Genomic DNA, 13,923 nt, shown 5'->3' on the forward strand with positions numbered 1-13,923 from the left:
ACAAATGCAAATATTGTGTACATATATAGCTAATCAATGTACCTAAGTAGTGGCTTTCATCTGGTGATTATTAGTCACGTGCAGCTCAGAGATCTCATTGTCTAAGACAGATACCGAGAAAGTCGAAGAAATATTCTTTAATACGTAAATGTAAGTTCACTTCATTGACTATAAAAGGTTTAAACAATGTTTATAATTTTAATTTAATTAAAATTTTATATATTTATAATAACATTTGTAACATTAAAATTAGAAATACGTATTCAACTACATTCGAACAATATAATTTCTTTTATATAATTTACTGCTTGTGCATTAATTATATGAATTATTTTATTAATTTTATGATGGAATTATTATATAGATTTCATATAAAACATGATTGTGGAAAATTTTAGTCAAGATATTATATAATTGCGATGAGGAAATATTTAACTTTAAAGATACTTTGATTATCTAGAATCGAAGAGATATTATATCAGTTACATGCTTATATTATTTGATTATAGATGTAGTGTAAAAAAACCAAAGAGATAATCACAATTATTATATTGAACTTGGAGATAAATACAGTTTAAAATCAGTGTACTTGCAATTGTGGATATCAATCATGGACAAGTGCAACACTCTGTTACAATTACATTTAGAAAGACCTGTCTACGAACACGAGACGTTGAATCAAAATTATGATTATGAGAAACTGAAATCATCTTGTAAGTTACAGTAACAACAGAGAAGCACAAATATATTTTGTACAGTAAATATAATTTTGTAAGTACAATTTATCTATTTGCAGTGATACGAAATACAATAAATGACGTTAAATCGAAGAATTGGCAGTCTTGCGTGGCATCGACAATACCGGCGATACAATGGCTCAGTCAATACAATTGGAGGGAGAACATATTGTCCGATATCGTTTCAGGTCTAACTGTTGCGATTATGCATATACCGCAAGGTATGGCCTATGCACTTCTGGGAAATCTACCACCAGTAGTCGGCATATACATGGCCTTCTTCCCTGTCTTTATATATTTTCTTTTTGGCACATCCAGACATGTTTCTATAGGTAAGAATGTAAGGCGATGCAAAATGTATAATCCCGTTGAAGATAACACCGAGCTAACGAAGTTGCAAAGATATGTATTTTGCAGTTCGCAACTCTCGGTTAACGCATTTATTTGAGTAACTTCCGTTACAGAACAATTAGAAATAATACACCTTAGTATGAACTTATTCGACAACCTTGAACAATCAAACATTCTTGGCACTCATCAGGAACTTTTGCTGTGGTATGCCTAATGACTGGCAAAGTAGTAACGCTTCACTCGAATCCACACGCGGAATTTGCGGGACACACGTTTGCAAATGTTTCGGATACTGTTTCGCAAAATTTTGAAGACGTCGCGTCTGCGTATACACCTATGCAGGTAGCAACAGCTGTGACATTAATGGTCGGGATATTTCAGGTAAATATCTTATCTTTTGAAGACACATTTTGAAATGAAAAAAAAATGGAAAATGAATTTTTTTATCATTATAGATAATAATGTATACATTCCGATTAGGCATTGTGACGACATTACTGAGTGAAACTTTAGTAAATAGCTTTACAACAGCAGCCGCTGTTTACGTTTTGATATCTCAAATCAAGGATCTTCTTGGTTTAAAACTACCAAAGCAAAAAGGATATTTTAAATTGATCTTTGTAAGTAGACATAAATCGTATTTCTCATATATCGTAAATTATTAATATGCATAAAATTGTGAATAAATACAACATAAGAGCAAAGAATTCTTTTTCTTTAATTTTAGACTGTTATAGATATATTTAAAGAAATACAGAATACCAACGTAGCTGCTGCAATAGTATCGATTGTATCAATAATCATTCTTGTTTTCAACAATGAATTTTTAAAGGTAAATAGCATATTAGCATAGCAATTTAGTTTTTTAAATAGGCATTATGTTTGAAAAATATATAATTTGTTTTTTCCATCAGCCAAGAGTAAGCAAGAAATGCAGCATGCCAATACCTATCGAACTCATTGCAGTGGTTGGTGGAACGTTAGTCTCTCGATACTGCGATTTACCAAAGATTTACAATATTGAAACTGTTGGGCATATTCCTATAGGGTTCGTAAATAAATCTATTCTTACAATAATTGCAAAACTTGCAATTATTATTTACAATAATTGCAAATTGTAATACTTATTTTTTTAAATATAGATATTATTGAAATATATTTCTGTATAGCAATGTTTTTCAACAGGCTTCCTAAGCCAGAAGTGCCAAGTTTCGAATTGTTGCCCATAGTATTGGTCGACAGTATTGCGATAACCATGGTTTCATATACCATCACGATATCAATGGCGTTAATATTTGCGCAAAAACTTAACTATGAGATAGATTCAAATCAGGAACTTCTTGCAATGGTGAGACATTAATATCTTGACGATCACTGTGTTATTCAATTAATCTCCGACCATTATTCTAACTGTAGGGCCTTAGTAATATAATGGGTTCCTTCTTTTCGTGTATGCCGATATCAGCGTCCTTGAGTAGATCTCTTATCCAACAAACTGTCGGGGGACGCACGCAGATAGCAAGCGTCATATCTTGTTTCTTGTTGCTCATCATACTTTTGTGGATTGGACCGTTTTTTGAACTTTTACCGAGATGTGTGTTGGCTTCCATAATAGTTGTATGTAATTAGAATTATATTATGAAAAAATCTTGTCATTAAGAAAACCATTACCATTAAGAACCATATAATTAATAGCCATTAAGAAAACATATAATTTTTAAGAATTTCTTACAGGTGGCATTAAAAGGAATGTTTCAACAAGCCAATCAGCTTATTAAATTTTGGAAATTGAGCAAAGCTGACGCTATAATTTGGGTTGTAACTTTCTTCATTGTGACGTTGATAAATATTGATATTGGATTACTTGCGGGATTACTTGTGTCACTATTCATTATTCTACTGCAAGCTATTCGACCTTACACATGTTTACTGGGTCATATACCGCATACGGATTTATACTTGGATTTGGGTAGATACAAAGCGGTAAGGCTCATTGAGTAAATCAGAAAACACAATTAGTCAGCTTTTATACTGATTTTCATTTCAGGCTGTAGAAATACAAGGAATAAAAATATTTCATTATTGCGGGACTTTGAATTTCGCCAATAATAACTATTTCAAGTCGGTTGTGTACAAACTTGTAGGAGTATGTCCACAAAAAATAATGAAATGTAAAAAAAAATTAGCTGAAGAAGGTCGCTTCTTAGATGATAAAAAACCTGAGAATTTACACGAATTGCGGTGCGTAATTATGGACATGAGCGCGCTAACTTACATCGATCCGAGTAGCGTTCAAATACTGCACGTAATCGTAGAGGAATTCGCGCAAGTGAACATTGAATTCTATTTCGTCAATTGTTCCAGTCCTGTTTTCGAAACAATCAAGAAATGTGATTCATATATGTACGGGATGATTTCATTGAGAATTTTTGCGACTATACAGGATGCGGTTACTTATTTTCAAAACAAAACAATCTCAAAATAATGAAAAATAGTTTTCTATACTATGTATATGAGAAATGTATGCATGTATTTTTCTAATGTATTAATGTGCATCCGCTTGATGAAGGGATGTAACAGCATTCACTAGATACTGTCCTCATAAATATCTTCTCCTCATAATGTATTTTCGTAAGATACTTATGTTCGTGAAATGGTACAAACATAAGAATATTTTTTACTTGTTAATATTTTATAATGCATCATAAAATAGCATCGTATTATTTATGGAGACTGCTTTAGAAACGAAGTGATATAAATGTACTTTGCAATGGAGATATTTTTATCCAACGTTGTACTTAGAAGCAAGGAATCTTGAATTTATTTCTTACATTACATGTTGAAATAAATTAATCCTTTTTTTCATGTGCCACCACTTGCGTTCAACTTGGTAAAATATATCAAATTATTTTCTGTATTAGTAAATGCATATATTCAATCTGTGAATTGAATATGCATGAGAGTATACGGACATAAATTAATTTCGATATACATTACACAAAAATTCATAATTTATCATTCATATCATTTTTGATATTGTAGTTCAATGACTACGGAGAAAACGCAAACTATTAAATTGAAGTATCTTGTAAAATATTAGATTTTTTGGCTGCGTTCCGATATTTATTGTTAGTATTAAAAATCTATATCTGTATATGTGACAAATTCTCAATATTGGTGGTGAATATCGGAACACAGCCTCTGTTATACATTCGATTCGATTGTTGTATTGTATCTGTTGTTACATTTGGAAAAAGGAGAAATATTAAGCAATATAGCATGTGATTGAGTAATCGGACTGTTTATTTACAGCGATCACCCTATGTACAATATGACAGCTTATGATTACTCTGGTAATCTGCTGCTATTATAAATTAAATTTATTGTGCCTCTGATAGTTATAGAAACGGCACAATTAGTATCCTATATTTTCTATTTGTAAGACACAATTGTTTCTTCTAAGACCGCGGCAATATTGCCCGTCGACGTTTTGTTGTATAATGCTGCAGAATAAATATTTCAAAATAAAAGTGGGACATATCGTTCAACAATGTACGATACGAAGATCAATTGAAATCGCTTTATGCGTTTCTTTTTCTAACGATCGAGCGAAACGATCTTGTCAACAATAATGAATGTGCCTGGCGCATTACTTTTATGCCAGGCCATATTTCTTCTTGAGAGATTCCGGCATTTCGGGTGGTGGCGGACGAGGCATGCGCAACCAGACCTTGACAGCATCATAGATGAACCATTGTGCTGCGGTTAAGGTACCAATCATGATAATTCTTGGTCCCAAGCCCTTCCATACACCACCAAAACCTAATTTCTTCAAAACTTCTCCTGCGGATGCTCCCTTTTCTTGATTCAATTTGGACACAACCTGGTCAATTTATATTATAGATGTAAAATGTTGAAAATTTAAAGCTATAGGAATAAATTATGAATAAAGAGGCAACAAAGTCGACTTATACATGATTCATCTAATCAAATATTTTTTTGTATCTCCATCGTATCTTGTAACAACTGGATGTAAATTATCTGAATGTATCTTTCTAAAAGTTTACAAATTTTTAAAATAGATATATGTAGAATGTAAAAAAAATTAATCGGTAACTTTGAATAAATAAAAGTTTTTTCATTTTTTCTTGATATGTTCTGTTTTTTTATGTATGAATGGAGCTTTAGTAAAACTTACCGTATCAGCAGGATGAGATACAATGGCGCAGAATACACCAGCGATGTATCCAGCTGCAAAAGTGACCACCAACTGTTCACCTTTACTACAATCTGACCTAGGTTTGGGTACTACATATTTATATAGAAGCTCGACGGTGCGTTCGAAGCAGGCGAATTTCATCATCGTATATGGGATCTGGCGCAACCATAATGGCACCAAGCCTTTATAAAAACTGGTGAGACCTTCGTCTGCATACATCTTTGGTAATGCTGCTCGTAAGGTGCTGGCATATCCTGGCATTGTTTGTATTCTGACCTGTAATTTAGAAATAATTAAATAATTAAATAATTGTCGCGTGTGTCAAAATATGTAAAAATTAAATGTTATAATAAAAACATTGATGATCTCTTACTTTAGCGGCTTCAAATGGCGCTAAACCGATATCCGCAAAGAATTCTGCCGAAGCCGATGATATCAAGTACAAACTGGTTCTATATTCATAAGCGAGCTCTTCGCCAGCTAGTGCCGAATATTGAACTTTGAAAACTTCATAGAGGCCAAATTTGAACATCCCTTGGATTGAATAGCCAAATAAAGTAGGCGCCCAGCCTCTCACTAATCCTCGGGTACCATCTTCAGCAAAAGTTACCTATAATAAACAAGATCCCAGATAAATATTACATTTATCATATTTATTATTATATATTATAAATATCTATAGATATTTATAAAAAAAAGTAAACAATTAATAAGGATAATTACTCGAAATCCATTGAACACAGATTTGTATTTCTGAGGGTCTACTTGAATTCGGCATTTGACTAAATCTAAGGGGGTGATGCCAGTATGAGTGATACCACAGGACAGAATGCCTCCGAGACCACATAGCATGAAATAATGGTTAGATCCAAATTCGCAACTATCTGTAAATGTATAAAACATTTGTTTTTTCTCATACATATTTTTCGAAAAACGTGACGTATGGTTAATGTCTTATCGTACATCGACAAGTAACATTCGACAATTTTAACGATCTAAAAATTTGGCTTTCCAATATTTAGCTTTTAAATATCGAGACATGTCGTAAGTGTTTCAAGAGCCTTTTTCGATCAGCTGATCGAAGCATCTCGAGCACTCTCCCTGGCACGGATTCAAAGTTTGAGCTAGTCTATTCCCTCTTGCCAACTTGATCTATAAAAAAAGGATCCCGCACGCTTTCTCGGTCACGGTCAACATACAGAGTGACAACCGAACGAATTATTTCTACTCGGTCCAAAGCTCGTCGTCCAAAGCTAAGAAAAGTATGTTTTGTGTCGGTCCACAATAGATGATTTAAGCTTTAAGTAAGCTTAAGTAAGCTTTAAGTAAGAAATTGACCAATTATAATCGAATATGAAAAGAATCGATTATGATTGATCAATTTCTTACGGTTTAAAAATTAAATACTTATTGTGGACCGACACTCATAACTCAATATGACAAAATGGCCGCGCCTTATGCAATCTGTGGCGTGCACGAACACATTTAAATCCGAAAATCAAATTCTTCTCTTATTACATGCACGAAATGTTAATATTGTCTCAAAGATTATATAATTCATAATCGGTTTATTCAAATAGGAATAGAAATTCAATTAGAGATGCATACTGCACTGACACACGCGTCATTGCACAATTGTATAATCAAGCGTCTGTTCGATTTCACATTTGTAATTTTGATTTTATACGCACACTTACATAATTATTGTACCATAACTGACCACAGAAATTCACAGAATAAGGAATCGTATGCCACTCCTAAGAATGAATTTAGTATCAATTAACTTGTGAAATAATGACCATATTAATTGTGATCAACACGAACAGAATACTCTGTCGTTTAATTCACAAAAGAGAAGCTCAGATTAAGAATTGTAGTCAGAAACTTTGTTTTAGAGTAATTCTTTTGATTGAAGATGAATCGCTAATTAAATTAATCGGAGTTTAAAAAATATCTTAAATCATATATATATTATTTAATTCATAATCTATGAAAAAATTAAGAGTATCAACGAGCGATCGAATCGACCTTGAAAATCGAATCTGACAATGGAATGATCGTTCAATCACATTTCGGGTTATGTAACGTGATTGTCAGATGAGAAATGGCGGGTGGTTTTGGCGTATAAACGACACTTCTCGCAAAAAATGTTGAAGACGGAAAATTCTTGGAGCACAGATAGCTAGTCCTGTTATCAGTAAGAGTGTCCTTTTATCGAACGAATTTATTAGAGTCCGATTATCGAACGCCGTCGAAAGTCACGCGAAAGCTATATAACCTCTCCTTCCCTCTAATCGGGAAATGCCACTCAATTATTTGTTCCATGATCAAATCGAGAGAAATACGGAGGATCGTGAAATACTAACCACCCTCCTCGGTAACGACACGACTCGGAGGCGGCCGAGCACCGCCTTTCTCCAGCGCCTGGCACTTGGCTGTCGTGAATGGCGACGAGAACGGATTCATTTTCACTGCCTCCTGCATCCAGGACAACATCGTGGTTTTCGCGTGGCTCGCGTTTTCACCTGAACAAAAGTATTTGTTCAACGAGAATTTAGATTAGCTCGCAATCAAGGATTTTTTTTCACATCACGTGTATATTTCGATACGACACCTGCTACGAAAGATGACTCCCGTCACTCGGAAACCCCACGGAAGAGTGGTAGAGATCGCCGCAGCAAACTCCGTTGCAGTCTAATGACGGGCATGGAGTCATGTTTATAAGAAGGCTGTTCATGTTACTCGTATTCATTGAGCTATATAGTCATGGTCATGATGTAAGAAGAAAGATGAACCATTGCGCAGGAGGTCTGAGATCTTGACCAATCAGAGCTTGAGCTTTTATGCAGCACGCTGTTTACAAGTATCAAAAATGAAATAAGATTGTCCAATGCAATTTGAATAAAAATATGTTGTATTTAATATTATAAAAGTAAAGTATAACTATACAAACACAGTTGTTGACAGTACGATTTACACTTTTAGAAATTCTTACTTATATATTGACCGAATTTAATTTTTATTACATGTCAAAATTTTAATCAGTTAAGATGTGTCTTATGAGTTCCTGTTGGGCGGTTTTTTTAAATACGTTCTCGTATTTAGAAGCATTCTGTCATTATTTCTTTTCATATGACGCTTAATTACATATACTGAAGAAGACTGTAAGTCAAAAACGTTTTATATTATTTGTTTTTTTAAATGAAGACTTTGTTTATAAAAAAATTAATGAAAATATATTTTGTTAAAAAATTATTGTTGCTTTTGATCTTCAATTTTATTGTTTTATAATGTATACCCAGGATACAAGCAGGATGTTAGCAATTTGCTAGCAGATTGGCAACAAATTCGATCAGATATTGGCTGCAAATTCATAGTATCAAATTCATAGCATTAGGCTCGGGATTTGTCGACAAAGCCTACTGACATGCTATGCCAGCAGATTGGCGACAGAAATCGAGCAGAGCCTCCTGACATGCTAGGTCAGCAGATTGGCAGCAAAAAGTCCAAGCAAAGTCTGCTGACATGCGAACAGATTGCAACAAAAATATGATTTTAGTTTTATAACAAGAATGTATTACTACATCGTAGCTATTTGTGACATATAAAATACGAAAAGGAAAAGATTATATTTATAAGCATTTAATGTAAATGCTTATATGTAAACCTTACCATATGAGTTTTATATCCCCTTTCTTTCGTTGACACGCCTCGAGCCACTATTTTCGTAGTTCATGCTCTTTGGAAAATAAAATAATATATAATTGTAATTTTTCCTGTTACTATGACCGGTCTGGCTCTTGTAATTTTGAATGCAACAAACTGGTATTTTTAGCACTAATATCATACTGTCATTTAAAACAAACCTCAATAAGTACCCATATTGAATTTTGCATAAAAGCTCAAAGTGTAATTGGTTGACTTTCCCATTACCTACTGCGCATCCATCGGAATGGTTCATCTTTCTTCTTATATCATGGCATGGTGTGTAAGTGTTCCGAACTCGTCATAACCTGGGGGTCAATCATGTAACTTTACGTGAAATTTTTCACTTTTTATTTTTTACTTTTTACTTTTTATTTTTCACATCTTAACATTTCACGTGAAACTTTTCACGTGAGCAATTATGTATATAGTTTGGATGCGTGGAAAGTGAAATCATGAAACATAGTTTCATAGATTTTATAGCTAATGAAAATTATTTTATTGATACAGTATTATATACATCTTTTAATAATCAATTATATATGTACTATGTACACTTAATCCTAACGCAGCCCTAATCTTCTCTAATTCCGAAGCATATTTATTAATTCCCTAGATTTCCGCCTTTTCGCTATCAAGGTACATGGCGAAAAAGTTCAAGTGAAAAATTTCACATTTTCACGTTTGAGAGAGTTACATGATCCCGCAAAATCGTACATGATCGTAAGTTCACATAAAACTTTTCATTTTTCACATTTCCGCCCTAGGGGAAAAGTTACATGATTGATTCCCTGTAATATCGAAGATGTTTCATTTGGAAACGATTAAGGGAGAATTCACACCTTGACAGAAAAGCAGAAAACAGAAAAACAGAAGCCAATCAGAACTTGCGTTAGTAGTCGTAGAATGTATTTTTTATTACTGCATGAGTTCTGTTGGCTTCTGTTGATTTCTGATTGGTTTCTACTTGTTTGTCAAGGTGTGAATCCTTCCTAAGATGACTTAATCCCGGTCTACAATAGGTGATTTAAGCCTTAACTCGACCATGATTGCCAATGACTGAGAACTAAACTGTTTATTGTAAATAAGTATTAAAATTTTTATTTAAGCAAATAATTGTTTAATAATTTTTATTTACATTAATTATCGGATATTACTTATTCATCTACCAAGATACCTGCAACACGAAAAGAATATTAAATTAAAAAACACACACTACTGTAAGAATTAGACGACCGTAAGGTCATGAAAGAGATTTGGAATATAAAGAGCTAACAGAGAGGAGCCGTCGTGGTCGTGCAAATTAAGTGTCGGATTGGTAGACGAGGGATCCCGAGTTCAAATCCAGTCGGTCTCCGTTAATTTTTTCCGAATCTAATAGATATCTTTCACTACTTTCTGACTATTGAATTACAGTTGACATTCTTGCGGGTTAACCGTCGGTTAACTTAATCTTCGGTTAATGCTAACTATAATTCAACGTTCAGAAAGTGTGTTTTTTAACTTAATATTCTTTTCGTATTGTAGATATTTTGATGGATAGAAATTGTAAGTAATATCTGATAATTAATGTAAATAAAAATTATTAAACAATCAATCGCTTAAAGAAAAATTTTAATTTTTATTTATAATAAATAATTTATTTCTCAGTTGTTGGCAATCGTGATGGTTGAGTTAATTGTTGGTTAACTTAACCAAAGATTGGTGAAAGAGGCCCTAAGAGTTATGATGTAAAGAAACAAAATGTACTCTTGCGCATGAAAATGAGGATGGATCAATGAGGATGGTGGAACAAGTAGCCGATCATTTTATATAATATATCACCCAATTAGCGTTTTTTTCGTGATTTTCAAAATGTAGTATAAATAAGAAAAGAATAATTAATGGATTTATTTAATTAAGAATTACTATTCTGACTTTTATTATTAATAATTATTAAATTTTCTGTTATCAAATTACACGTCACGTAGTCATAAATTTGTTTATTTTATTATTATTTTCCAATATGAAAGGCGACTTGTTCTAACGCTATATTTGTACAGAATGGATCCAAATTGGGTTTACCTGACGAGCACATCTTGTCTCTTTAGATTATGAATAATTAAGGCCATTGAACGTGAAAAAAATTTTAGTGCTAATCGTAAGGTCGTAAGCGAATTGATCAACTACAATCGATTATTTTTAGATTGTAAGGAGAATAATTGATTCTGATTGGTCAATTTGCTTATGATCCTACGATTACGATTAAAATTTTTTCACGTGCAATAGCCTTTAGGGCCGTGATACATAAAAATCTTAAGCAGTAAGTCGAATTAGTGTCGGTCCACAATAGGTGATTTAAGCTTTAAGAAGTAAGAAATTATAATCGCATATGAAAAGAATAATCGACTATGATTGGTCAATTTCTTACTTAAAGATTAAATACTTATTGTGGACCGACACTTAGTCACAGTCGGGAACATAAGGCAGTAATATAAGCGGTAGCAAATCCATAAAGGTCTATCTATTAGGTGTACAAAAAAGTTCTGAGCTTTAGATTTCATACAACCGAAATAACAATTTAATATATCTTCCCGCCCTTTTGCGGTTTTAAAGCGTTGACATTTGGCCTTCTAAAATGCCATACGGTTTGGTGTTTGATGCACATAACCTCAAAAATCAGTAGTGTTCACGATGGCAATAACAAAAGAGCATATTTGATTTTCCATCCACTTCGCATTTTATCTGAAGAAAAATGCTGCTGAAGCCACTGCAATGATTTGTGCTGCATATTTATTATAACGCTGTAAGTCATGCTACATGTAAAAAATGGTATCAAAAATTTCGCCAAGGAGATTTCAGTCTAGAAGATGAACCGCGTGCTGGACGCCCTCAAAAGATTGAAACGGATGAATTGCAAGCACTGCTGGATATAAACTCTGCGCAAACTGAAAAGGAGCTTGCAGAACAGCTTGGCGTTACGCAGCAAACCATTTCCGTACGTTTACATACAATGGGAAAGGTTCGGAAGGAAGGCAGATGGGTTTCCGCATGAATTGTCCGAAGACAACAAAAATCGTCGGCGTGACACTGCACTTTGCTTTCAAAGTTCCGGAAAAAAGATTTTCTGCACAAAATCATTACAGGCGATGTAAAGTGGATTCTTTATGATAACCCTAAACGTAGAAAATCATGGGTTGATTCTGGTCAACCTTCGACATCGACGCCAAAGCCCAATATCCACGTCAAGAAGTTTTGCTCTACATCTGGTGGGATTGGAAAGGTGTGTTGTATTACGAGTTGTTACAACCGGGTGAAACAATCACGGCAGATCGCTACCAACAACAATTGATCAATTTGAGTGATGCATTAGAAGAAAAGAGGCCATTTACTGGCCAAGGACGTAAAGTGATCTTGCTTCATGACAATGCTCGATCACATGTTGCGAAAGCGACTCAGAACCATATCTTTGCGTTAGGCTGGGAACTTCTCCCGCACGCGGCGTATAGCCCAGACATGGCACCTTCCGATTACTATCTATTCCGGTCGCTGCAGCATTTGGCTGATACACATTTCGTGAGATTTGAAGAGATACGAAAATGCATTGATGACTTATCGCTTCGAAGCCGGTGAGCTTCTATCGTCAAGGAATTCACAAGCTACCCGAAAGATAGCAAAAGGTCGTTGATGCACGGGGAATATTTTGCTGATTAATATTTTTTTGTTTGTTTTTGAATAAAGATTGAATTTTACAAAAAAAAACTCAGAACTTTGTTGTACACCTAATATGTGAATTTTACTTAAAAGTTAAATATTAGTATTTTGTGAATTATATTATTCTTATTTTTTAACTTATTTTATTATTCTTATTTTTTCTTATTTCTTGTTATTTTTCTTATTTTTATTTTAATTATATCTTATTATTCTTATTTTACTTAGATCAATTATTTGTTTCTGACCCTTTTCACTTCTTATTTTAATAAAATTCATTTTGGTGTTCGTTTACGCAGTACCGCAAGCAGAGTATCCAAAGCGAGACCTCCGAGATAGCTGCACAGATGAAATACATCCCTACGTAAACGAACGATGAACTGCGCTGCAGTCACTTTCGCAGACGGAATAAATGAACGACATCTGCAATAATGACTGCATAAACGAATGCACCAAAAATCTCATTATAAACGCCGTTTAAGTCTCGGCCCACAATATGTATTTAATCTTTAAGTCGTAAGAAAAAACCAATTATAATCAATTATTTTTCTCATATTCGATTGATTGGCCAATTTCTTATTTCTTAAAACTTAAATCACCTATTGTGGACCGATATAACGATTTTCTTATTGCTTAAGTTTTACTGCTTAAGTTTTTTTGGTTAGACAATTTTTCGAAAAATGGAAGGATAATATTAGGGATAATTATTTAATTAATATTATATCAACGAAATCCTCTAAACAAAATAATTTTAATTTTTATGGATTAGTAGCTAAAAGTATATTATTCACTAATAGTATATTATTCATAATATTCAGCACAATAATAGTATATTATTATATAACATTAATGTATGTAATATTTATCATTATTTTTTATCTTATTCACTTTATGTTCTTACTTATTATGTTTTCACTTATTTGTCTTTATTTAATTTATTTTAATAAAATATTATGTATTTTATATTTACATTCTGATATATAATACTTACGTAACGTACATGCCCGCACATATGTCAAAAAGGATATACAAATCAACAGATTATTACTTGAACAGTACTACTAATTTATAGAAACTAAAATTATTTCGTTTAGAAGATTTTGTTGGTACCAACATTATCCCCTCCAATTTTCGGGAAATTATCGTCTAATCGTTTTTTTATGTGCCACGGCTCTTATAATGTTACTAATATCCGATTCCACCAACGTAGATTAGTTCTAG

General features: G+C 33.2%; 2 protein-coding genes across 5 annotated transcripts; one reads left to right on the top strand and one right to left on the bottom strand.

Moving 5' to 3' along the window:
- The first annotated feature begins 7 nt into the window (after positions 1-7).
- LOC105431115 (prestin) lies at positions 8-4,381 on the top strand. 4 transcript variants are annotated; one of them, XM_089085073.1, is made up of 11 exons: positions 8-150; positions 510-713; positions 797-1,069; positions 1,279-1,469; positions 1,544-1,708; positions 1,816-1,920; positions 2,003-2,136; positions 2,274-2,436; positions 2,505-2,705; positions 2,811-3,071; positions 3,136-4,381. In XM_089085073.1, the coding sequence occupies exons 2-11, from the start codon at positions 611-613 to the stop codon at positions 3,571-3,573; spliced, it is 2,034 nt and encodes a 677-aa protein (XP_088941199.1). In that variant the 5' UTR covers positions 8-150; positions 510-610; the 3' UTR covers positions 3,574-4,381. The 4 variants fall into 4 exon arrangements, with proteins under 4 accessions (XP_088941199.1, XP_025075107.2, XP_088941200.1 ...); XM_025219322.2 differs by having other exon boundaries at positions 2,823-3,071; XM_089085074.1 differs by having other exon boundaries at positions 52-177.
- Mpcp1 (Mitochondrial phosphate carrier protein 1) lies at positions 4,371-8,068 on the bottom strand. The gene is made up of 6 exons (XM_011645104.3): positions 7,922-8,068; positions 7,674-7,832; positions 6,031-6,191; positions 5,681-5,917; positions 5,287-5,583; positions 4,371-4,971 (listed from the first exon to the last, which is right to left on the bottom strand). The coding sequence occupies exons 2-6, from the start codon at positions 7,801-7,803 to the stop codon at positions 4,744-4,746; spliced, it is 1,053 nt and encodes a 350-aa protein (XP_011643406.1). The 5' UTR covers positions 7,804-7,832; positions 7,922-8,068; the 3' UTR covers positions 4,371-4,743.
- Positions 8,069-13,923: the final 5,855 nt, after the last annotated feature.

Source organism: Pogonomyrmex barbatus, unplaced genomic scaffold, assembly GCF_055798465.1.
Source record: "Pogonomyrmex barbatus isolate J1 unplaced genomic scaffold, ASM5579846v1 scaffold9, whole genome shotgun sequence".
Taxonomy (NCBI): domain Eukaryota; kingdom Metazoa; phylum Arthropoda; class Insecta; order Hymenoptera; family Formicidae; genus Pogonomyrmex; species Pogonomyrmex barbatus.